The sequence below is a fragment of the Cuculus canorus genome, chromosome 8, assembly GCF_017976375.1.
Source record: "Cuculus canorus isolate bCucCan1 chromosome 8, bCucCan1.pri, whole genome shotgun sequence".
NCBI classification, from domain to species: Eukaryota; Metazoa; Chordata; class Aves; order Cuculiformes; family Cuculidae; genus Cuculus; species Cuculus canorus.
Window position 1 is genome coordinate 33,434,264 of NC_071408.1, and position 24,900 is coordinate 33,459,163.

At 45.4% G+C, this 24,900-nt stretch overlaps 1 protein-coding gene across 2 annotated transcripts; it reads right to left on the reverse strand.

The window, feature by feature from the left end:
* Positions 1–230: 230 nt before the first annotated feature.
* GTF2B (general transcription factor IIB) lies at positions 231–24,558 on the reverse strand. Of its 2 annotated transcripts, none has more exons than XM_054073283.1 (7): positions 24,420–24,558; positions 21,345–21,451; positions 8,977–9,110; positions 3,430–3,576; positions 3,164–3,293; positions 2,286–2,567; positions 231–699 (listed from the first exon to the last, which is right to left on the reverse strand). In XM_054073283.1, exons 1-7 carry the CDS (start codon positions 24,494–24,496, stop codon positions 566–568), a joined length of 1,011 nt encoding a protein of 336 aa, XP_053929258.1. In that variant the 5' UTR covers positions 24,497–24,558; the 3' UTR covers positions 231–565. The 2 variants fall into 2 exon arrangements, with proteins under 2 accessions (XP_053929258.1, XP_053929259.1); XM_054073284.1 differs by lacking the exon at positions 24,420–24,558 and adding an exon at positions 22,972–22,995 and having other exon boundaries at positions 232–699.
* Between the last annotated feature and the right edge of the window lie 342 nt (positions 24,559–24,900).

The following is a 24,900-nucleotide window of genomic DNA, read 5'->3' on the forward strand; positions in this document are numbered from 1 at the left end:
AATACCCAAACTGCTTTTCGGCAGCTGCTGGCGCTGCAGGTCGCGTCATCCGCACCACACAGCCAACTATAAACTCCAAAGCCACATGAGCTGAAAAACAGTGAGGAACATAAGTGTGGAAGCACCACGTCCATGGTGGGGCCGCAGCCCAGTTCTCAGCACGTGGAAAGGAACGCGGGCGCCAGCCTGCAGTGACAGTCCCAAGAGGGTAAGTGTTTTTGAAAAACAGTTTATTTGGGAATTACAGAGTATTTTCAGTTTTCCAAAATACATCTTGCTGGATCCCTACAAAAGAAACCTAAAGTACAACAATATGAAGTTAAGTTTGTTGCAATAGTCATTAAATATTTATTTCCACCTCTATATACATACAAAATGCCACACGAAGAGCTGGTTTACCCTTGGAATGTGTGCTGCGTTCCAGCAGTTCTGCTCCATCACCGCATCCTCCAGTTCCACAACATGACGACTCAATATTAACACTTTGTACATCCTTTATTATAGGCAAAAAACAAGAGGTTGTAGGGGAAAGGGGCAATGAAAACCAAGGGAACCTTCTGCGAGCTCACAGCTGGGGCAGTTTGTCCACTGGGGTATCGAACTTGAAGTCTGCCGGGAAGAGATCTGGAGCACGAGGGTAGATCAGCCTGTACGACTGTCTGATCGTAACATCGGCCACACCAGCAATGTCACCAATTTCTGAGACAGAAAGTAGATAAGGAATTAGTTTTGACTTTTCCCATTTGCACTGAAGAAGCCAGCTAACACAGTTTATCCAGAAGTGCTGTGCGCACAGCTTGACTCCTAACTCCCCAACAAACCTGTAAGATGTGGCTTTAACCCCCTGGGTAACACCTGGTGTACAAGCAAGCCTGTCTTCCCACGTGCCATAACTCAACTTATGCTATCGGTCGTGGGATAACATCAGTTTCAAACTGAGGGAGGGCCAGGAGCACAGAAGTCATTAAAGCTACTGCAAAGCCTCCGTGTGCCCAGCAACGTTCTAATAAATCTCTGTCAACATCAGGATCTTCATTTTCCTGCTTTCATTAAAAACAAGCAAAACCAGCACAAAAGTGAAGCCCGGGCAAAGGGGAATACAATCCCTTCAGCTAAACGTGAAATACTTTTACCTGAAGCGACACAGAGATCACTCGGCAGCACAGCACAAGCTGTGCTTTGGCAGGCAGAGGAAACACCATTTTGAGAGGCACAGACACTTAGATGTACTCCACGCTTAACTGTGTGGAATTTAAACCTTGACCTGCATGAAAGCCCTCGGCATTGCGCGAGGATGCTGAAGGAGCAGGCAGTCGTGTTTTGTTTTAACCATCACTCCTAAGAAACAGGATCCAGCAGGTCCAGGGGTGTAAGGATGAAGGCACCGTGCTGCTCGGGCTCTGGATCACTCACAGGCCCAAGGGACTGCAACACAACGAAAGCTCCGGGGGCAGAAACAGCAGTGATTAATGCCGAGCAAAGCATCACATCCTGACAGATAAAAGCTGTTCTTTACCTAAAAGCATGTCTCCAGTAAGAAATAGCTGCATTTTTAATGTTTCTGATCTGGCCTGGACTAGACTCATCAGTGGAGCTTCCACAGCCCGCTACCAGCACTCGGAACCATTTGTCACCCCAGGTTCTAACCACCGCAGCCTCGGGTCCCTCCCTTCGCCGAGTGTTGCCCCCATTCGGGGCAGATTATCCTGAGCCCCAGAGGCTGATCCATGCTGCTCTGGAGCTTGAGAACAGCCCTCAGCTCCCCAGCCCCTTCCTCAGGGCTGCCCCACCAGCAGACTGTAAATGCCAAAGGTGATCTGCAGCCAAACCTGCCACCATCTCAACCCTTCTCGCAGGCTCACAGCACGTCAAGGAATGTAGGCCAATCCAGACGACTCCCTGCCTGCTGGAATGGTTAAAGCCACAAAACTACCCATGACAGCCTCCAGGTTTGCATATGGAGTGTTGTAGAGCAGCAGAACAGAAACATAGGAATATTAGCATGGGTAAGGGTAATCTGCTCATCTGAATGTGCTGGTCTATTGCATCCAAGAATCCAATTCCTCGTGCCAGAAGAACGTGAACTCTGTTACATTAAGCACTGACAATCACTCAGTTTTTGTTCTGGGCATCAGGAGGTCCTGGTTTGGTCCTCACTGTACGCAGCAGGAACGGCAGCTCATCACCCCCACAGGGACCTCATCAAGCTTTATGGCAACACCAAATTCTCCTTGGAGCAGGAGGACATGGGGGGGGGGGGGGGGGGGAAAACAGTGAAGTTTTACCTTTTTGTGTCCTTTTCTCTGCAGAAGCTTGTGATGCCATGTAAATGGCTGCAGCTGCGACAGAGATAGGGCTTCTGCCAGGAACTAAATCCAGTTCCACAGCTTTACGGGCAATATGTGTCGCTGCCATCTGTACTTGTTTGGGAAGACCCAGATTGGAACAGAATCTTGACATGAAGTCTCCAGTCGTAATCAGATCAACACTGGTTTCCAGAGCTTTCAAAATCAGTTTAAAACACCGCCCAATTTCCTTCTTGGAAATCCTGGACACTGCACATATTTCTAAACAAAGAGTGAAAAGTAAACTTCAGGGTTGACAGCATCAGTTGCCTCAGAATAATCCAATGTGATTCTCAGCACATCCAGACCCACAAAGGTGGCCAGTGTCACAAAGGCCACCATCATTCAATGAGCTTTGCACATGTGAAACTCCCAAACCGCTTCAGTCAGTGCGCATCCTTCACCAGGAGGTAATTCATGCAGCTCACTGAGTGAGGGGAATTGGGTACCGGATGCCAAAAGTGCTCTATCCCTGTCAGGGCAAAGCTGCACATACAGCAGAACTGCTTGTTCCAGTTCAGTCCCAACTGTCCCCATCATCCTCCGATCAAAGTCAGTCCTCTTAAGTTTCACCAACACTCAGAATCACTTTCAAATGTTATTTTTTTAATGCATTATGACCAAAAATCCCACACCTGAGCACCTGCTCCCTTCACAAATACAACAAGTTTCCAGACTCCCTTCTTCCCTCCCTCTAAAGAAGAGCTGCAGCTCAGAACAACCCATCCAGAAAGTCCCGGGATGGGAAAACCAACCTCCTACAGCAACAGTGACCAAACTTAACAGCAGAACTGGATCCGTATCACTAAAAAACTTACCTTTAAAGGTTCTTGGAACACCCTCTTGCCTACAGGCTATGTAGAGACAAGCAGAAGCAATAGCATCATTACTCCTTCCCTTCAGGCTCTTCTGCTCGTACACTTGCTTGAATAAATTATTTGTTCGATCCTTCAAAGCAAGAAGACCAAATTTAATTAACTCTAGGCCATTCAGTTAGCAGCAATATCAAAAATTCATGTGCTCATTATATTATGCTAACTAAGTCAATCCTAGAACGATGTAAAGAAGGGACACAGAAACTTACAACTATATTTCTGGGTAGGTTGATTCTGTCTGCCATGTTTGTGATTTCTTTAAAAGCGTTCAGCATTGCACGATCGGAGCTGCTCATAGTTCTGCGATTCTGGTACTTGGAATTCCCAAACTCGTCAAAACTTGCTGCACCCGTGCCCTGGTAAAGAAAAATTGTTATTGTCAATTAAAACACAAGAAACTTCCTCCTCATTTTGAGAGGGAGCATCCTTGCCTTTATACACCTCAATGCAAGGTGGTCTGCTCCAACAGCTGGGCACCTACACATCCCTGAAGTAAAACACACCATCGAGCATCAACCCAAACATCAGGTTCTACACTCTACACAGGTCTCAAACCATGAATTGATTTCCAAGGACCATAGATTGCGCAGGGATTTTTCTTTCCTAATGGAACAATAGTTTAAAGAATGAAATGAATATGTAACCAGCGCATGTCTCCAAACTCCTGTCACCAGCACTGAGGGCCTAGGATTTGATTTTATGCGACCTGTATGTCATTTGGGCTGCATCTCCACTAGCAGGTCAGAAAAATACATTTTCATGGCCAGCTGGAGTCCAGCTGTTGCAATGATAACTCAAACATGAGAGCAAAGGCATGGACAAAGAGAACACCCAAACCAATAACCTTTCCAAACCAGTTTGATGCCATGCCTGCGAGCATGCCAGCCTTAGTTGAGGCAACATGTAAACGGCAATATGTAAACACCCATACAGCATGCCTCTACAGGAAACCCATGGACACCCAGGTGGCACCAAGTGGAACCAGGACATCTCAAATCAAGGGCAGACCACATCCAGGCACTTATCCCTTTGAGCTGCTCAGATGGAGTCAGAGCTCATGTCTTCTTTCCTGATCCATGTTCTTGGGAATTACCCTTCTATTTTCAAGCAGTGTCTAATTCTATAATCCCTTTCTGGTGCACATCTGCATTTAATCCATGTTCCCTGGCCGACACTAACTCGCTCACTCTTAACCATTCACTTCCCTATGCGCAAGGACTCCAGTTACGCCCCATTTCCAGCTCAGTGGGCACCCATACCTGTGGTGCACGCACACTTTTGACACTTGCTGGTACTCGTGGTTACCTTTTCCTCTGAAGGTTTGCTTATGTCTATTGGAACTACCAACACAGCTCTGGGCAGGGACTGCTACCCAAAGGGTTTTACCCTGTTGGTATGAGCCCTCTCCGAGAGGGATTCCCAATATACAGCTCACAACTATAAAAGGGTTGGAAAATACTCTTCCATCTCAATCGTTTAAATTAACCACAGCAATTCTCCCAGAATCAGCTATTTAAATGCACCATCCACATTCCTTCTGGAGCTTTCAACTGAGGGACAATGCTTTGTGTTAGCATCAGCCCATGACAATCGCGTTAGGAGCCCCTTCACAAAAAACACAGAAGCCATACAGTTTTAACTGAAATCAGAGACCTTAAGAATTGTGTGTTCTATTGCTGCGGCCTTTATAAGACATCTACTCATCTCTCTCTCTACAATCTCAACAAGAAAGGCACCTGTCAAAGTCACAAGTTCTGCCTGTGTGGCTTTCAGAACAGAAAGCTCAGGGGTATAATCCTGGAAACAGCCTAAAAGATGCAATGAGAAAGCACAGTCCAATAGACAGTGGTAATCTCTGAGGGGGCTCCATGGAGGTTTGGTTCACAGCCCTGGCAGCCAGCAGCTTTGTACCCGACTGGATCCCCTTCAAGAGAAGGAGAAGGAGCAGGCACTGATCTTTCTCCCTGGCGACCAGTGACAGGACCAAAGGACTGGCAGGAAGATGCAGCAGGGAGAGTTAGGTTGGATGTTAGGAGAAGGTTCTTCACCAGACGGTGGTGCAGCACTGGAACAACTCCTAGGGAAGCAGTCACAGTGCCAAACCTGACAATATTTCAGAAGCTTTTGGCCAATACCCTCAGCCCCACGGTGTGAATGTTGGGGTGTCCTGTGCAGAGACAGGAGTTGGACTTGATGATCCTTGTGGGTCCCTTCCAACTTGGGACATTCTATGATTCAATAGCAGAAAGTGGAATTTATCACAAACATCATCCACACCACTGACTTGAGGTTATCCACGGCATCAAGAAATGCCCCCAGATCTGGCAATTGCCTTGCCAGTACAACCAGCTCGTTATACAGTTAGATGGATCTTTTCCAATCACCAGCCCTTGAGATCTCACCACTGCACTTCGAGATCCAGACTATGCAGCCTGACAACAGCCAGCTTCCTTTCCAAGGCATCCAATCAAGGGACAGGAATTCCACACCAAGAGACATCACTTGTTTCTCATTTGACCAACCTGAATTCTCTTGTAGTTGCAGTCACTACAAGGAACAGATTAAGTACAAAGGGTGACTAAAGACAACTTTTCCTACAAGGTGGGTAGGTAGTAAAACTTAAAATTTCCTTTTCCATAGAAGATGAGTTCTTTATAGCAAGCAAGGCAGATTGAGAAGCTGCTTGTGCAGTTAGTTTTCTTGAATTTTACACTAGCATTTTAGAAATAACTATAATACTCTGACAATCAAGCCACAACTAATGCCACGCCTCCAACTGCTCTGCATTGCCATCAGATCCACTGCAGCACACAGAATCTGCTTTCAGAGATACAGAGCTGTGCCAATACCCTAACAACCTGCCCGCAGAGTACAAACCGCTTCCACCACATCCAGCTACGCTATCCATCCTGCTCTTCCGACAAATTAATCCTCCTCCCAACACAGGCTGTTGCTGCCTCAAACAGATGGGTCCCTTAAGCACTAAACCAATTAGGAACTAATCCCTTTGCGTGGGGCAGAGCGGCCTCTCTTCTGCTACCAGCAGATACAGACCACACACCCACCCACTGCAGAACACGGTCCTGAAGCAGCACCGCTGGGTTTCAAAGAGAAAGAGGGACAAACCATTCTGTGAAGCAGCACTGCCCCTCCTCCTTTGCTAATTTGGTCACCAGAACTTTACTGTTGTAACTGGCAAGTGGTTCAAGCTCCACTTCTATTTCCACTCCCAGGAGCTTACAGTAGACCACAAATATGATGTTGCCATAGGAGTTATCAGTGTCCTTCTATTCTGAATTTTCTGCAATACACAGGTTGTGGTTTGGGGTTTTTTGGTGCTGAGGGTGTTTCACAGGATGGGTTTTTGTTTTAAAGATTCTATTATCTGCAGCTCTACCTCAGGGAGAGGTGAACAGTAGAGCAATCTCCAACACACAAATCTGGGGTCCACTCCAGGCTGTTCTAGGAATTGTTAATGAGAAAATACCATCTTATCCTGCTTCATTCTCTAGAATTCATTAAGGCTCTTCTGTACACAGTTGGATACTGCTTATCCTCCTCATGACCACACCAATTTCACTCTTGTTCAGCCACCGTGCAGATTTCGGTCAATCCTCATCCCGGCTGACTGCTGACAGGGACCTCAGGAGACTGCTGGAGAAACGTACACTTCCTTGGGTCAGTTATTTGTACTGCCAACTCCATGCCCTGTCTGCACCGATAGGAAGTTTCTTCAGCATACTGCAATATAAGCCATCCTCTTCCTTCAAAATGACTGAGGAAAAACGCAGCTCCCGATACAGAGGTCACCTCAATGAGCTGACATCCCAGAGCCCCTGCCCACTGGCAAGACAAATACAGGAACTCTTGTCCTGAACACATCCTGGTTTGTCACAGATCCCCAGTTTCCTGTAGAGGATATTTATCTTCTGTGATTCCTCCTCATGCAACTAACACACCCGCAGTAGGGCAGGCTGCCCCCTCTGTGTTCTCCAACACGATCCTGGCAGCTCCAGGGCTTGGATATTTCTACTTACAGTTCTCACAGGTTAAATCGCATCACGTTTGCGGTCGTGCCCATTCCGAGATGTGCTGGTTAACAGCAAAACTGTTTCATTAGATGAACATCCCTCTCTGAAAATCTGTAGCTTCCACTGAATAACAAACTTTTCACAGATGTTTCTTTGCATCTTTAAAACCACACAGTCCCAAAACAAGGCAGCAGTGTGAACCTGGAGCAAACAGTGTTTCTCCGTCTGTAAGGGTGTATTTCTGTTCTTTATCCCTTCTTACCAAATCAGCAACAGAAATCCAAGCCCAAAGAACTACAATCCTTCTGGACCTGTATAGGTGACACTAAAGCTCCAGTGACTCCTACAGCACTGCTTCACAGAGCTGCTTAGCAATGCCAACTTTTGTAATGGAGCAGTGCAGAAATTTGTTTATCTGAACAGAATCCAAAAGTCACCATAACGCATCCTCAAGTCTGGTGGGCAGCAATGCTTGGAGTTGTCCAAGTTGTCCAACATACAAGCACCTACTTGGACAATCCTTTGACTAGAAGGATTCTTTTCCACCAGTGGAGCTTCAAGACTAGCAGTCTGTATCAGTATTTATTAGATGTCATAACCTCTTTGGAGAATTCCCGTTAGAGGATGATGCACGCTGACCTACATATATCCATACATATTTAGGTACGTCCATTTCTCCACTCTACCAACATCTCTGCTAGAAGTCTGCTTTCCTGAAATTTAGTGTCCTAACTATACTCCTGACCTGTCCCATATCCCTCTGGACCTTGAACTCCACCTGTGCATGGTCACTGCAGCCCAGGCTGCCACCGACCCTAACATCACTGATGAGTTCACTTGTATTGGTGACCACAAGGTCCAGTGTTGCATCCCCTCGGGTGGGGGTCCCTGTCAGCTGGACTAAGAACTTATCCTCAATGCACTCCAGGAATCTCCTGGATTGCCTATAGCTGTTGTGCTACTTCTCCAGCATATGTCTGGGTGGTTCAAGTCCCCGAGTAGGATGACAGCTTGCGAGCGCAAAGCCTCCTGTAGCTGGAGGAAGATTGGCTCATTGGTTGGCTCTCCTTGATCAGGTGGCCTATAGGATACACCAACCACAAGATTCCCATCAGTCCTTTAATCGGTATTTAATTTTGATCCACAAAGCTTTCAACCTGTTCATGGCTGCTCTTCAATGACAGCTCCTCACATTCTATCTCCTTCCTGAGACAGAGGGCAACACCTACACCCCTCCTTCACAGTCTGTCCCTTCTGAACAGCCTGTAGCCATCAATAGCCACATTCCAGTCATGGGATTTGTCCCAGCACATTTCCATGATGGCAACTAGATCTTATTACAAAAAATGATAGCTCAAGCTAGGCAGTACCAGCTACTGAGACCTCAAAACTAAGAATCTGTTATTTCAGAAGCATCACAAATACATCTGCTAAGTCAAAGCATTTCTTCAAAGACTGCAACGTCAGCTTTCCCATTTATAGCAGCATACTAAAAAGCGGCAAGTAACCCCACAGCACTGTGAACTTTTCTTCCGCTGAAGGGATCAGCCCCTTCCTGCTGCTCCCAAGACAACCACGTTTTACACATCACTGAAATGCAAGAGTTCAGTTCAAACAAAATCTCTTTGTAAATACATTCTCTAAACAGTTTCCCTAGGGACATACAAATGCGTACTTGACATAAAAACATTTAAACTTAGTAAAACTTAGCATTTACAGTGTTACCTTGCCAATCATTGTACTCAAGTCACCATCGCTTAGCAAGGGATTCTGGGTATCCCCAACTCGAGACGGATCTTTTGTGGCCTTGTCATTGCTGAAGGTTCTCCACTCTGACCCGACATCTATGACGCGGTCACCTGAGTGCACAGAAAGCAATGGTCTGCATTAATGTATCGTGAAATATTTCACGGAACATGAAGTCACACATCTGAGCTCTCCATTAAAAGAGAGCAGTCTGTTGGCATTCTTAAATGGAACAGTACCTCATGGGACAATGTACCAAAATGCTTGGGATTTACAAGTTAAGTGCAAGGCAATGAAAGAAAAAAATATGCAACTAGAGTCACACAGCAAACTAGAGAATGGCATCTGGATTGCAAAGAGTTAAAAGTATCATGGGATCTTCCACAGACAAAAGGAATCAAGACTTTCATTTCAAGCTGAGGTCATGGCTGCCTACAGACGTTCTCAGTGCTCAAATGAGTAAGTTATCGTCACTTAAGTCTCTCACATTTGCCACGTGTTCGAAGCATGCGTGTGAATTATCGATCACTCACAATCTCTCTCAACTGCAGTAAAATCTCTTCTGTGTGTAAACTCCAGCTCCCTGGCACTCTGGAATACGCCACCTTCCAACCCACCTGCACAACAACACTTGGCAGCTCAGTTCTTGTTCTTGAAGGGAGGCCTGACCCTGCCCAACTCCACTTTGGTTCCTATGCTCAATAGCATCAACACACACACTATACATATGAACCTATTTCTTCTTAGACTCAGCCTACGCTGTTATATCTGGACCAGTTTAAACACAGATTCAGAGTAAGCAGAAAAAGCACTAAACCCACATTCTCCAAATGAAACAGTTTCCCTTGTAACCCTCTATTCAGATCACATTCATTTCAACCTTTCCTACAGCAACTTTGCCAATTGAGAAGTAACTCTCTCCAACACTGAAGCAAAAGCCTTAGAGCAAGCAGAAACAAAACTTGCTCCCCCTGCTGTAGCAGAGCCATTCATTCTGCTCAAGGGTCTGGTAGAAGCTACATCTCAAAGATGCTGCCTTCAGAGCAATACTACAGTATTTTTAAGAATGCATGTAAAAAAAAGCACAAAAAGAACACTTTTCTTTGTGTTTCACAGCGAAGCACAGTACAGTTATGGGTAGGGATATCAGAATATAATTGCCACCCTGCTTTGCTAAACCCGAGGAAAAATATGCTACTTTTATCCATGTTTAACTACGCTGTGAAAGAAATGTCTGCAAGAACAAAGTGGCACTGACTGTAAGAAAAATTTCCGGTGGAAGTCTTGGTACAAAACCACAGAGGCTGATTTACCCTGGTGCAAACACGGGCAGGCAGACAGGAGCCCTCTCCAAGCCATGGCAATGCAAGAGGTGAAGCTGGAGAATCCACAGAGCGGCGCAACTGCACAGTTACGTGGGGGTAGCGGGGATCTGTTCTGAATGAGGAACTTGATTCTTAACATGAAATTATGCAAGGAACATGCTTGAAATTGAAAGCTGTGAATGAAACCTAAGAAATCACCACAACTCAAAAGAACAAATTCAGGTTAGAGGTGTTCTCACCAATATTTGTCAGACGTGCTCACAGCTATGCTCCACCTTTATTTACTGCCCTAATCCAAACGAAGCAGACAGGGTGGAATCATCCAAAACTAGTAGGCTAAGGATATAGCAAAGTAAAAGGAGGTACAGATCCCTTCCTTTTGCTACAAAGGTCCCCCCCTGCCCTTGCAAGCTTAAATTAGCAGCCAGCATGCTCCTCTAGCTCCTGGACTCTGTAAATATTTGATTCAGAACTGCTCCTTCTATGGCCTAGCAGAAACTTCACTGTAAGACAACCTCCCAGTACTGTTTACAGCATCTAAAAAAAGCAAAATGTACTTAAAATTCTGGCATGGTATAAATAGAACACTGAGTACAGGGCAATGATGTAATATTTTTTCCACACAAGTGGGAATGACCCAAATGACTCGCACTTGGGGATCTGCCTGTTATGAGTTATGAACCACTCTTGCTCTAACAAAAAAGTGTTCTATCACTGCCCACTCTGGCAAACGCATCACAAACAGAGGGCCAAGAAAATATTAAGGGGAACAAATCCCCAGATATAAAGCATTTGTGTACTTAAGGTGCTGTATGCAAATACTTTTACCTTGCCAAGAAATCTAGTATTGTAGAAAAAGTTTTCCTGTATCCTCTGTGTGTAAAACACAGAGGTCCTATGAAGGGCATTCCACCTTATAAAACTGTGACACAAGCTAGAAATATCAATGAAAATGCAACAAATAGGCTAAAAGGTTTCCATAGATGGCAAATGCACCCAGCTGCAAGTAGCTTATTATTACATTCTAGATTAGAAAACAAAAAGTGTGGCATTTGTTATTTTTAACTCTACAAAACATAAACACTTTGGAATTGAGATGCCAGTACAGATGCAATTCAGCCCCACCCCAAGGGACTGAAACAAAACCATGAAATACTGAAGTCAGCCTTACAAAAAGTACAAGAAACCAGCCTTGAACACCAGTCCTTAGGTAACATTTTGAGCCCTGAACTGAATTTACTGGGTCATACACTTCTGACTGGCTTTCCTGAAGCAACTGCATAGCAGGCCTGACAGTCACATAAAATAAAACAAGGTCCCAGTAAGTGCCTTATAAAATCATCGTTATTATACTGGTCTTGGCAACATTACCGAGAGCTGTGATAAGTCCGGGAGTGGCTGCATATCACCCTCACGACTTCCTTTTGATGCAGCCCTTTTGAACAAAAATAAGCTCCACCAGCTATGGTGACGTTCAACACTCCTTTATTTAATTTTCGTCAGACAGATCAGTTAGTCTCCTCAGCTTCCTCCTCTGAAGAAAAAAACTCAGTTCATAGGACCACATCATTGTGGAACCCATCTCCAGACTGACACCCTGAAGCATCTTTCTGTGCAGAAGAGTTTTTCTACATTTAATTTCGTAAATCATTCTTGCTGTATTCAATTACTCTTTAAAACACAGCCTAACACGGTAACGCACAGGCTCAAGTGGAAACACACAATACAGACCTCACTGACTCGGGTTACCCACCAGCTGAAAAGCTCATTTAGCAAAATGCAGAACTGTTATTCAGACCGGAAAACCTCAGACCAAGGTTACTTCACTTCACAGCTACCAAATACAAAGAGCATGCGCTACAGAAATGCAAGAGGAAACTCAGCTCAGTGTCAAAAATTAAAATAACATTTTGGACAGTTGTTTTTTTGTTTGTTTGTTTTAAATTAGCTCAAAATTAGCTAAAAACAGAAAAAGATTTCTCAAAGGAAAACATTTTTTCCTCATCAAGTTCAAAATCTGCAATTACATATTTTTAGAGAAATACCAGCTATTTTAACATTGCACTCCACTTGCAATAACTCTTAGTACACAAGTATTTTAGTCTCTTTTTGCATTTTGTACAGCTATAAGATGACAACGTAACTGCAAATTGAAGATGTTTAATCAGAACAAGAAATAGGATAAAATTCAAACCCCAGGTAATGTTCCCTTCCATGCCCAGTCCTGAAACGGTTCTGAGAAGGGATGTTCTTAAGACTTTAACAGATGAGCTCTCATGGCATCTGTGCATTACATCAGGCTCTAAACATTATTATCTGATATTTTAATCTTAATATTGATATGGTATCAAAGTTTATTTGCACTCTGAATTACCAGAATACCCATTGTTTCTACAGAATGTGTCATTCTCGCAGTTCGTTAAGGAATCTGCTGCCATCTAGTGAGCACACAGATTGAACTTTTAATTAAAAGCATTTTACAATTCAAGATTTATAAAACAGCACAAAACTACAATTCATTTCAGTCAGCTCCTTGTGAACCAGAGAGTAAGGAGGTGCTGAGACAAACTGCAATGACAAACCCCGGCAGCAGACAACAAGCTGAGAACCGTGCAGACATGGAACTGCACAGAGCCAGGCTGAGGTAAGCCTTCACTTTTTACAGCTAAATGACCCCTGCTCCTCATCTGGATGCTCCAGGTCCTACACCCCTTTTGCAGCCTCCTGCTGGGTACACTCCAGCAATGCTCACTCTGTCTGTCCTCTACGAGAAGCCCAAAGTGACACACAGTACTCCAGATGCCTGCGCCTCCACACCCTGCTCCTGAGCACACACGCTGCCCTATACAGCAGTATTCACCTTTACACCTTCCAAAATAGAAACCTCACCTGGTCGGGGTTTTTTCAGTTTCCGGCTTTAGAACTTCTATTTAAGGCTAGATGTATTGAATGTCACCAAAGAATAAACTCTTTGAGGAAAAAAATCCCAAAATTTACAGTCACAGCTCTTCCTACAAAACGTCCAGACCTTTGGAAGACACCCGTACACTTTGTAAAAAGTTCTCATTTTCAGTAAATTGTGACCACCACAAATGCATCATCACCACCGGCAGCACCAGCCTACTCACAGGACTCAGCTGCAATCACCAACAGAACCAGAGCAGGCTTTGAGACATTTGATAAAAGCCCCAAACAAATAAAATTCGCAGACAATACTTTGACTCATTTCCAGACATGGACAGCAGGATACCGAACCTACGGGCAGCCAGGGATTGAAACACACAGTACAACACCGACAGCAAATGGACGTTATACCAACAAAGCCTGAGCAGCTTCTGCACATCTAAACAATGACCAATGTAAAAGGACTTCCAGGCTTCCTGCATACTGCATTCAGCTCTGGAGTCCTCAGCACAGGAAGGACGTGGAGATGCTGGAGTGAGTCCAGAGGAGGCCACGGAGCTGATCCACGGGCTGAAGCACCTCTGCTATGAGGACAGGCTGAGAGAGTTGGGGTTGTGCAGCCTGGAGAAAGCTCCACAGAGACCTTAGAGCAGCTTCCAGTGCTGAAAGGGGCTCCAGGAAAGCTGGGGAGGGGCTCTTGATAAGGGAGTGCAAGGACAGGACGAGGAGGAACAGTTTTCAGCTGAAAGAGGAGAGATTGAGATGAGATCTTAGGGAGAAATGTTTTCCTGTGAGAGTGGAAATGTTTTCCTTTCCCAGGTTGCCCAGGGAAGCAGTGGCTGCCCCATCCCTGGAGGGGTTCAAGGCCAGGTTGGATGGGGCTTGGAGCCCCTGATCCAGTGGGAGGTGTCCCTGCCCATGGCAGGAGCAGAACTGGATGGGCTTTATGGTCCCTTCCAACCCAAACCATTCTGTGATTCTAGTATTCCTAAGCCATCAACTTGCAATAATTTGAGGAATTAAATGAAAGTAGAAATGTTAATAGTTCTGGTGGACAAGGCTGGACAGCTGAAATTACAGGTCTGCAGGACTTGTGGCCTTTAAAAGACAAACAGTTAATGTACCTGCGAAGGATGCTCCAAACAACAGAATCTCAATAGTAAGCGTTGTGCCTGATCTAGGTTATATGACAAAAACAGACTTTGGACTCTTCTTCTGTTAGAAGAGTTCAGATCATTTCTAGCCCGTATTTGCCTTAAATCACTTTGCCAATCTGGTAAGGAAGCAAGGGAAAACACAGGCCCTAAATAGGATGATTCAAAATGTAATAAAGATAAAACAGTATCAGCATCCTTTGCAGTTCACTGTCCTGTGGACACAGAGTTTTATTTGCAAGGACTGACTTTTGTAAGGCACTTTCTAACACTGTGGGCACCAAGCGCAGATGCAATAACCAGATATAAGATGCTCATACCCACCCCCAGCTAAAGTTTTGTGCCTATTTAAGTAGTACTTTAAATTGAGATATCATGTATTAGTTCTAAATACTGACAATACTCACAGAAAGAAGTAACCACAAACATAAACCCCAACGTAAAAAGATTTTTCACCATTTGAAAGGTTAAAGACACAGAGAAGAGACATATCCGTGTAACTGCCCTCTGCTGGCTCCAAGTCAGCAGTACTTGAGCAGCTTCTCTACTTACAAGGTACCACCAACAGCTAGGGAAAAACAAAGGGGTTTCTTTGGCTTTGGGAAAACGAGCATCTATGTCTAGATGTAATCAGTCTTATCCCTAATGACAGACATCCACGATCGTGGCCTGACCAGCAGAGACAACTGTGAAATCCTTTCCTGCTTGTTTGTTATGTGGTACAGAAAAAAAATATCCATGGCACAGTTAAACCTTATCTACTCTTCTTAGACCATATCTGAATTTAAGATGCTCCATTTACATCTCAAACTTTTCAGCAGCATTAGCCAATCAAACATTCTTACAGAATTTTATAACCGCGTCACTGCTGACCACGAGTTATTGAACACTCTCCCCAAAAATTCTTTAACTGAACGCTTAAGTGCAGCCTAAACACGGAATAAACATCTGAACACAGGTTAATCATCTGACTCAAAGCCTTAATAAATTTATACGTGTCCAAGGAGTCTCATCAGCTGGAGACAGACTTCTGCTTTTTTACTGAAGGCAACTATCAAAAGTGACTCCATGCAAGAGGACTGTTGTTCTCTGAGCCACACCTGTCTAGCAGAGCAGACAGAATGAACCAGTTAAGAGAAAAACAACTTACACCCTAAAAATAAACTCCTCTCTGCTCCAGTTCCTGCACACCAAGAAAACACTTAATGAAACTACATAGAAGTTTAAGGAAGGGCTTAGCAGGAAGGCACTCCATCCAGCTGAGATGCTACACAGCTGTACATATGCTACTAGACCCATTCTTATTCCCCTCTGAAACTCAGCTCACCACCTTGGTATTATGCCAAGAAAATTCAGTGCTTTGTATTCCACTTTAATCCTTCTTTCAGCCCTTTCTGGCACACCACACAGTACAGACACTCACTACAAGGTCCAGGAGGGGAAACCATACCCGCAGCCCACAGGGGATACTGCAAAACAATCTGACAAGTGCTTGCAGTGGGTGACTGTCAGAGGGCACCAACGCACCCTCTACCAGGCTGACGGAGAGTCAGGAGGGGTACGCTGCCTTGTGGGGACAACATCCAAGACGCTGCCGAGAGGGGTGCCACAACTCGTGATGAGCACAGCTTCCTATCCACTGCTACTCTTCCATGTGGACATGAACGACACGGCAAGCCAGAACCTAGGCAGAATCCAGAAGACTATAAAGCCCTGGGGGTACAAGTGAAAGATAGGGGTGCCCAAGCTCTCTTTCCTTCTGTATTACCAGCTGGAGGGCAGGGGGCAGCCAGAATCAGGTGTATAATGCACATCAACTCCTGGTTAGGTGGCTGATGCCCTCAGGAGGAGTTTGGGTTTTATGACAATGGGACATTCTCCAGTAATTATAGCCTGTTAGGGAGGGATGGGATCCACCTGTCTAGGAAGGGCAAGGGAATCTTCGGCCAAGTTGGTGAGGCAGGCTTTAAACTGAAGGACTTAGGGGTGGTGTCCAAAATGGCAACACTCATGCCATCACATCCCACTGGGAAATAAATCAGGCCAACGAGGGCACTGAAAACCATCCCCTTAGCTGCCTCCCACAACAAGAACCAGAACACAAACAGTCTCGAGGGCATGCATGGCTGCGGTGGATCCTCCTCTACCCCTGTACAGAAGCCTGCACGCCCAAGTAGTTCTTGTAGCTGTCTGTACCGCAGCACATCCCGCATGGGGAACAAACAGGAAGAACCGGAGATCTGTGTGCAGTCACAGGGCTATGACCTCACTGAGATCACAGAGATGCGGTGGGATAGCTGGCATGACCGGAATGCTGTCATGGACGACTATGGGCTTTTCAGAAAAAACAGGCCTGGGAGGCAATTGGGTGGAGTTACTCTTTATGTGAGGGAGCAAGTGGAACCTATCAAACTCAGCACGGGTGTGGATGAGGAACAAGTCAAGAACTCATGGGTAAGAATCAAAGGGCAGGCCAGCATGGGGGACACTGCTGTGGGCATCTACCACAGGCTGCCGGATCAGCAAGAGGAGGTCGATGAGGCCTTCTACAGGCAGCAGGAAGTATCATCAGCAGGCCCTGGTTCTCATGGGAGACTTCAACCACCTGGGTATTCGCTAGAAAGGTAACACAGCCCGGCACACATGGTCCAAGAGATTTCTAGAGAGCACCCACGGTTACTTCTTGACACTGGTGGAGGAGCCGAAGAGGAGTGCTGCTGGAAAATGTACTAACAAAGAAGGTCCTGACTGGGGATGTAGAAGCTGGGGGCAGCCATGGCTGCAGCAATCATGACATGTTGGAGATCAAGATCCTGCACGGAAGAAGCAGAGCAGTAAGACAGATTACAAAATTGGACTTCAGGAGAGCTAATTTTGGCCTCTTCAAAGACCCACTTGGAGGAATCCCACGGGATAGGGCTCTAGAAGGTAGGGGGGGTCCAAGAGAGCTGGCCAATCTTCAAGCACTTCCTCCTTCAGGCTTCAAGATAGGTGCATCCCTAGGAGTAAGAGATCAAGCAAAGGAGACAGGAGACCTGCATAGATGAGTAAGAAGCTTCTGGAAAAAAAAAAAATCTGATGGAAGAAAGAAGTACACTTCAGTCTTCAAAAGGTTGTGGAGCCTCCTCTGGAGTTTTTCAAACCCATCCGGACACGATCCTGTGCACCCTGCTGTATGTGACCCTGCTTTAGCAGAGGGTTGGACTGGATGAGCTCCAGAGGGCCCTTCCAACCCCAACCTGTTCTGTGATCTTCCAGCCTTTTTTATTGCTTAAAAGGTACTAGACAAAAAACTTAACAACACGCTGCTCACCCTACCAAGTCTGTCTGAACAATGAGATACAGTCAACATTTTAAATGGCCACAGAAATGTAAAATCTACTTCTCCAAGCTTTAAGAACTCTTTGTGAATTCTCAAGCCAGCACACAAAGACTTACTGTACCATATATCCTAGAATGATTTGAGAAGGGTACGTATAATAAAATGCAAGCCTTATGGCAGCAGATAGATTTGGACAGTCTTGTACAATTTCAGATGCATGTCAATCCAGATTAACATCGAAATCCCATGGATAATTACAAGTTTGGTCTTACACTTAAAAGGCAATCGGCATGAGGAGAAGCTATTAAGTTGCAAGCAGCCACCATGAGAAGCTGGAACACAAGCTAACCCACGAAATTTAACAGTGAGAAGGCAAAGGAGATCTTTCAGCTATAATCTGAAGGAATGATAAAAAAGCCACCAACTCCACCAACTCCAATTAGGCTGACAACACAAGATTTAACTGTTTTAATACGGCACAGCTATCCAATACAGTTTAAATGCAGGAAGAAAAAAAACAAAAAAAAAGCAGCATACTGAATTTAACTTAAAGTGACAGTCTCATTGACACTAAGAATGACACCTACAAGTACAAAAAACCCCTTGATTAAAACCCTCTCCCAGAAATCCCTTCAAAAGCAGTACTTCCAAAATGCAGTTCTAAGGCATGGAATCTCACTATTGAAGAGATCAGCTCCCCCTCAACTTAAGCATCCCGCTGATACAATACGTGGAACAGTTCAAAGTGGAATATTTTCATTTGAGCTAAAGTAAAAGCTAAGTTTCATCTAAGCAATGTGGGGTTTGAAAGTTAGACAGAACATCCCTCTGACAGCACGTTTCCTTTCTCTGAGAGCATATTTTCCTTAAAACGGTGTTTTTCAGACACTGTCCTTTCTTTGAAAATAATAACGTATTGTGTGAGGAACGATTTGTGCTAAACAGATGTCTCTTCTGTAATCACCTCTGTCTGGATTCCTTACTAATCTGAAAGGCAAGGTCAAGTAGGGAGCTGGAGCCAGCTCCAAATTAGCAACAGTTTTGACTGTTGCAAAGTTTCATAACATTAAAACTAGACCTTGAAAAGTGATAAGAATACGCACAAGATTTTTGGGAAAATCTATACCTATGCATGTAAGTGGGAAATCTGTTCTGTAACAGCCTTTGCCTCATTGCACACGATGTCTCACTGCACGTGGAGATTATTCCTGCATGTTGCCCAGGCCTGATAAAGGACGCATGCTTTCTAAAACTCCGAAATAAGTCTTAAGAGAGCTTTATTTGCTGACATTTTTGGTAACACTGCTCCCTCAAACTTCTCTGTTGCTTCACCTTTTCAGCTGCAGACCGCATAAATGCGGTTTCAGTCACAATACTAACAACACTTATTTCATCTCATTCTCAGAAGATTCATTACAAAACCTGACTATTACCCATGCACCAGCTGTTTTATCCTGCAACACTGGTTTACATTTAACAAACTCACACTTCTTCCACAAATGGGAAACTTTAGTCTTTTGCCATAGCAAGCAAGAAAAACATCAAGCAGAAATACACTTAGTTTAGTCAAAGACTCTGCTCTGATTTCAGTTAAACTGTACTAAAATAAACAAACAAATAAATAAATCAGTGAGTCACATCACTGTGTATTTCTCAACAGTAACATAAATGCAAAAATCCAGCATTTCCCATTCTGCCCCTGGCACACCAGCACTGCAGACACCAAAATCATAGCCACTTTAAACAAACTTGTAACGTGCTACAGAGTAAACTGAGCAGTTTGGGGAGTTTAACTGTTCCAATTGATCCCCTCCAGTGACAAGGATCTGCCTTTCAATCCACCTCAAAACACATTCTGTTCAGGCCCTATTCAGCAGCTGCATCAGGACCTATGTAAAGCCTCGAAACACGGATCCACAACTTTTCTGTGTAAGAACAGGAAACAAACGCATTACTCTTATATGGAATCTGCAACAAGCACACAAAAGTTATCTCATTTGGAAACAAGGTTTTATCTTCGCTTCTTTTAAACTTCTCTACTTCACAGCATCTCCAGGAAACAGGCAGCAAGAATTGGATCTGGTTTTCTCCTCTTCTAAATTTCTTAACAGACCAGAGGAGAAAATGTTCAGTGTTCACAGTTCTGTTTGGTCAGGGACTCTTCAACTATTTATCTTCATCTGATCTAACTGGTTTTCCAAACCAGCTGCTAGATAGACACCGTAACTGATGAATAGGAAACAGACAGGTAAGCTGACTTGCTAAGGAAGGCAAGACAGAATGAGAGCAATTACCACAACAAAAGCAAACATTAAAGCCCTTTAGTGACAAATCCACAAAAAGGCATATTTATAAAACACCCAGTGCTTTAAGGAGCAGCAGTTGTTACCCCCACATCATGACGGCTGTAAAGGGGACCAATACCACGTTAAACACATTTTAAAAATTCAATTCAGCAGAAGTGTGTACTAATATTCTAATGGTTCTGCTCATCACAAACGCTGAAGACTTGAACCAAAGACTCCTCCAGCGCTATTGACTCAGAGGAGACCAGAAAGCCAATCCCTGGCCAATCCTGAACAAGAACACCTTGTGACTGCATAATGGGTCGTGCACGAAGAGACTTCTGATGAACTCCACAGTTCCTAAAAACAAAATGTATCTAGCAAAATCCTTTCCTCTTCTCCTACAGGCAGCGTTATCTGGAAAGTTATCACAATGGGCCTTTCTAAACTTCAGTTCAAGTCCTACAGCAGCCATGGAAAGAGCCAAACATGGACCAAACTGTGTTTAAGCACTAATTTTGGAGTCCAGTGCCGTATTTTGCTGTGGATATTGCTGTGAAATATTTGTGAAATATTGCTGTGGTCTCCTGAATTTTGAACCAGCAGATTTATTATGAATCATTACCCTTTACCAGAATTTGTGTCATTTAAACCATCCCTGCTGTTAACAAAGCAAGTAACCCCGCCCCCTTGCCTCCATACAGTGTAGCCTGTGGAAATAACGCAGTTTAGGGAAATAATAAGGTTTATAGAATACATTTTAGCCTGTGGAATTGGTTGCCACATGAACAGAGTAAAAGAGCTCAGCAAAATTCCAGAGGAAAAACTGGATATTTGCTTTGGATATTGTTAAAAGCCTTAGGAGGATAATTAACAAAAAGAGTTGCTGGCAAAACCATAAAGTGAAACCCTTCCAGGCAGAAGAAAACCTGTAACTAATGGGAAACTGATTGTATTTTTCAACTTGGTTGGGTTTTGGTTTTTTTTTTTTTGAAAGAAAGTTATTTGTCAAGGAGCTTTATAACATTTCTGATACTTTCCTGACTGAAACAACAGTCACAATTAGAGACAGAACCCTGGACTAGACAGCACAATATTCTAAATCAATAGGTCATCATATTTTAAATTTTCAGTCTTTAAAAGAGACCTTGATTCTGTTCATAATGCAAGCAGGTACCAGAAGGCAGACAATTCAAAACAGTAAGCTTTTAGGCAACAGAATACCATCAAAGGAAACACGCATGCATCAAGAAAAAGCCTTTAATACTCAAATTATCATATACCAGTTTTGTGGGAAATAACTCTACACACCATACAAGTTATATGGTAATTGATAAAAACATGAATAGCTACTTACCCACTACCAGCCCACACTCGGAACAAATCATGTCTCCAGCTCTGTAATCCTCCACTAGAATGGAATCTGGATGATTTGGGCAAGTCACCCTCGGAAGTACATCCAAACTAGGAGAAGAAATCAGAAGTATTAATTACTTTGTCTCAAGCAGGCTGCACATCCAAAAGTGTAAGAGTTCCTTGCTGAAAAGAACTGTTTAATAACACAAAATCTACAGCGATTTCAAAATTTACAGTGATTTGAGTGATAGAATATTAACTAAACACCTGAAATTCATCTTTTATTTAAATGCTGCAAAACTATATTTGACAATCAAGACTACAGGTCATTTCCAACTCCAATCTCCAACCACCTCAGGTTAACATATCAAACCCTAAACAACAGCCTTGATTGGTAACTCCCAGCGTGCCACCAAATGAAGGTCCCCAAGGAGTTGGTGGCCATTGCATCATTCCAAATGAGCGTTCTCACCCACTTCGACCAGATTAGTACCACCAGGTTCTGAATTCAGGAAGCAGTGCACACATACCACATTATCTTTAGAAAATAGCTGATTCTACCACTGTTCTATTATTTCAAGTATTTGAATTAAAAAAAAATAAAAATGCTGTTTTAAATTAAGCAGCTCATTGGTTTTTGTTAAGATCTCACAATTAATCAGCTCATGAAAGGAGTTCTGTGACAACTGCTTCCTGTAACAGGGATCTGTCTCTTTCACATCCAGGCATCTTCAAGAGTTAAAAAACAAATATAAAGAGTACATAAGTGTATAAAAACAAATATAAAAAACTGCCTATAAAGCATCCATACTCTTTAACAAAACAGCTTCAGTGATGGACTAGAGCAATCACCAACTGCTGCTAACCAAACATTTTTCAAAGCAAATACCTCATTCCAGCTTCTAGTAACTGATCAGTGATCCTGTTAAAACAACCATTTCAAAATTGGAATAATACGTATTTACAATTCGGGTCTGTATATTCAACAAAACCCATTTTGCTCTAGCTGAAAAGCAGAATGTACAGAGGATTCTGTAATTCGCAATGAGTCCCCTCCAACCTAAATCTGACTGTGCCAAAAAATAACCACCAATCCTTTTAAGTGTAGAAAACATCCTATTAAGAGTTAAATTGATCCCAGTTCTCCCCTTTCCCACTAGGCCATTATTTCAGCCTAACATATGTATTCTATCTTAATTTTCACTTTTTAGATACTTCTGACGAACCAAAACACAAAAAAACCCCAAACATTTTAATCCAGTGACTGTCCAGAAAAACATCTAAGAATTGAAATCGAAAATCAACATTTCTATTAATAGCAAAGAAAGGCCACATAGACACAAGACCTCCAGATGTAAATTATGTTCAAAATGGTACATAAAAGCTCTTTAAGCTACTTTCCTTCTCGTTTTTCCCAGCCACTTTCATGCGAGAAGGCAGAACTGTTGACAAAGCAAGTGCAGTCATCTGACATTCAGCATTACGCAAAAAGCTAGCGACACGCTAAGAGAAAAGGAGGAAAAACAGTCCAGAAGCCTGAAAGAACACTAACACTGTTCGATTTCAGAGTCTACTTTCATAAAGCATTAGGTTAGAAAGAGTAAATCTTACCGTTTTAACTCATTTACCTAAACAGACACAACACACAGGTTCAGTATATTAAGTGAACCACACTGAGGACAAACACATGGCAGGTGTGTAAAGGTCCAACTCCACAAATGACTGCTGCTTGCCATGGGATTGGCAGGGAATGCTCCCCAAGTCTCAGGACAGGTTTAGCAGGAGTCAGAGTCACCCCACAGCCTGCTCCGTGGCCCTTCCTTCATTCCTGCCTTGAGAAAGGCTGCTGATCCATCTCCAGGGAACAAGGCTGACTCAGGGCCAAAGCCAGTAGAGATTTAGGGTGGGCTTTTAGAGCACCTCATCACTCATTGACCCTTCAGAGCTCTCGCTGCACCCTGGAGCCTGTCTGCCCCTCAGGGCCTGTCTAGAGACCCCTACTCGCCCTCTCATCAACCTCTGCTTGCCACCAGCTCCCTCTCACCCCCGTCTTGGACCCCTCAGCCCCCATTCACCTTGTGCTCCAGACACCCCTCAGAGCCCCCACTCGCAATCAGCCCCTCGTCGCCTCTCAGAGCACTGACTCACCCCCTCTTCGGCCTCCTCAATGACCCCCACTCACCTCCTGCTCATCCCTTCTCCATCCCCACTGCCCCTCAGAGCCCCCCACTCATCACTCATCAGAGACCCCTCAAAGCCCCCACTCCCTCCTCAACTCCAATCGCCCCTCCAGAGACCCCACTCACGCCTCATCAGACCCTGTTCCCCCTCGGAGCACCCTCAGAGCCCCTCACTCACCTTCCTCAGCCTCCACTCGCCCCCTCAGCGACCCCCCACTTGCCATCAGACCCTGTTCCCCCTCAGACCCTTCACTCGCCCCCTCTCAACTCCCGCCTCCCCTCCACCAGCCACTGCTCGCCCTCAGAGCCCCCTTACAGGCCCCAACTTGCCATCAGTCCCTACACCCCCTTAGAGCCCCCTTAAAGCCCTCAACTTGCCATTAGCTCCTGCTCCCCCTCAGAGGTCCCTCAAAGACCCCCTGCTCGTCCCTCATCAGGCCCTGCTCCTCCTCAGAGCCCCTCACTTGCCATCAGCCCTACTGCCCCTTGGAGCCCGCTCAGAGCTGCCACTCGCCTCACCTCAGTCCTTACTCCTTCTCACTCAACCCCCTCAGACCCGACTTGCCCCCCACAGAGCCCCCCACTTGCCATCAGCCCCTGCTGCCCCTCAGAACGCCCACTCGAGCCATCAGCGCCCCAGCCCCCTCAGTCCCGCCGCTCGCCCCCCACCAGCTCCCCCTCACAGACCCCGCTCGCCCTCTCAGAAACTCTGCCCGCACCCCCCCGTCCCGCTGTGATGGCGCGGCCCGGTCTCTGTCCCGCGCGCCGCCGCCATTTTCTGCCCGCGCCGCGCGGAGATGGCGGAGCCGCGCCCCCTTCTCCTTCCCCTGCCCCTCGCCGCTGTTCTCTCCCGCCCCGAACCCCCCTCCTCACGGCGCGGGGCCGGGGTCCCGTACCGGCTGGTGGACGCCATGGTGCCGCCCTGCCGCCGCGCCGCTCGGGGGAAGCCGGGAGGCGGTGCCAGCTCCTCCATTATGAGCCGATTGGCCACGCCCACAGAGAGGACACACCCCTAGCGAGCAAAGCCCGGATTGGCCACGCCCTCAGGTTTGCCCCGCCCCTCTCGCGCAAAGCACGGGTTGGCCACGCCCACAGGGCGTCCGCGCCCCCTCCCGCCTGCGCTCTGTGCCGATTGGCCACGCCCCTCCCCGCTCGCGGGAAGCACGGGTTGACGGAGCCTCCCGGTGGCCACGCCCCTCCTCCACCTCAAAGCACCGGTTGGCCACGCCTATCGTCTGACCACGCCCCTTCACACAGCACTTATTGGTCCCGCCCGCCACGTGGCCACGCCCCAATTGCTCAGCACCGCATGGCCACGCCCCCTTGCGCCCGGGGTCAGCCGGGAGGGAACACGAGGGTCCCTCACAGCGGGTGGGG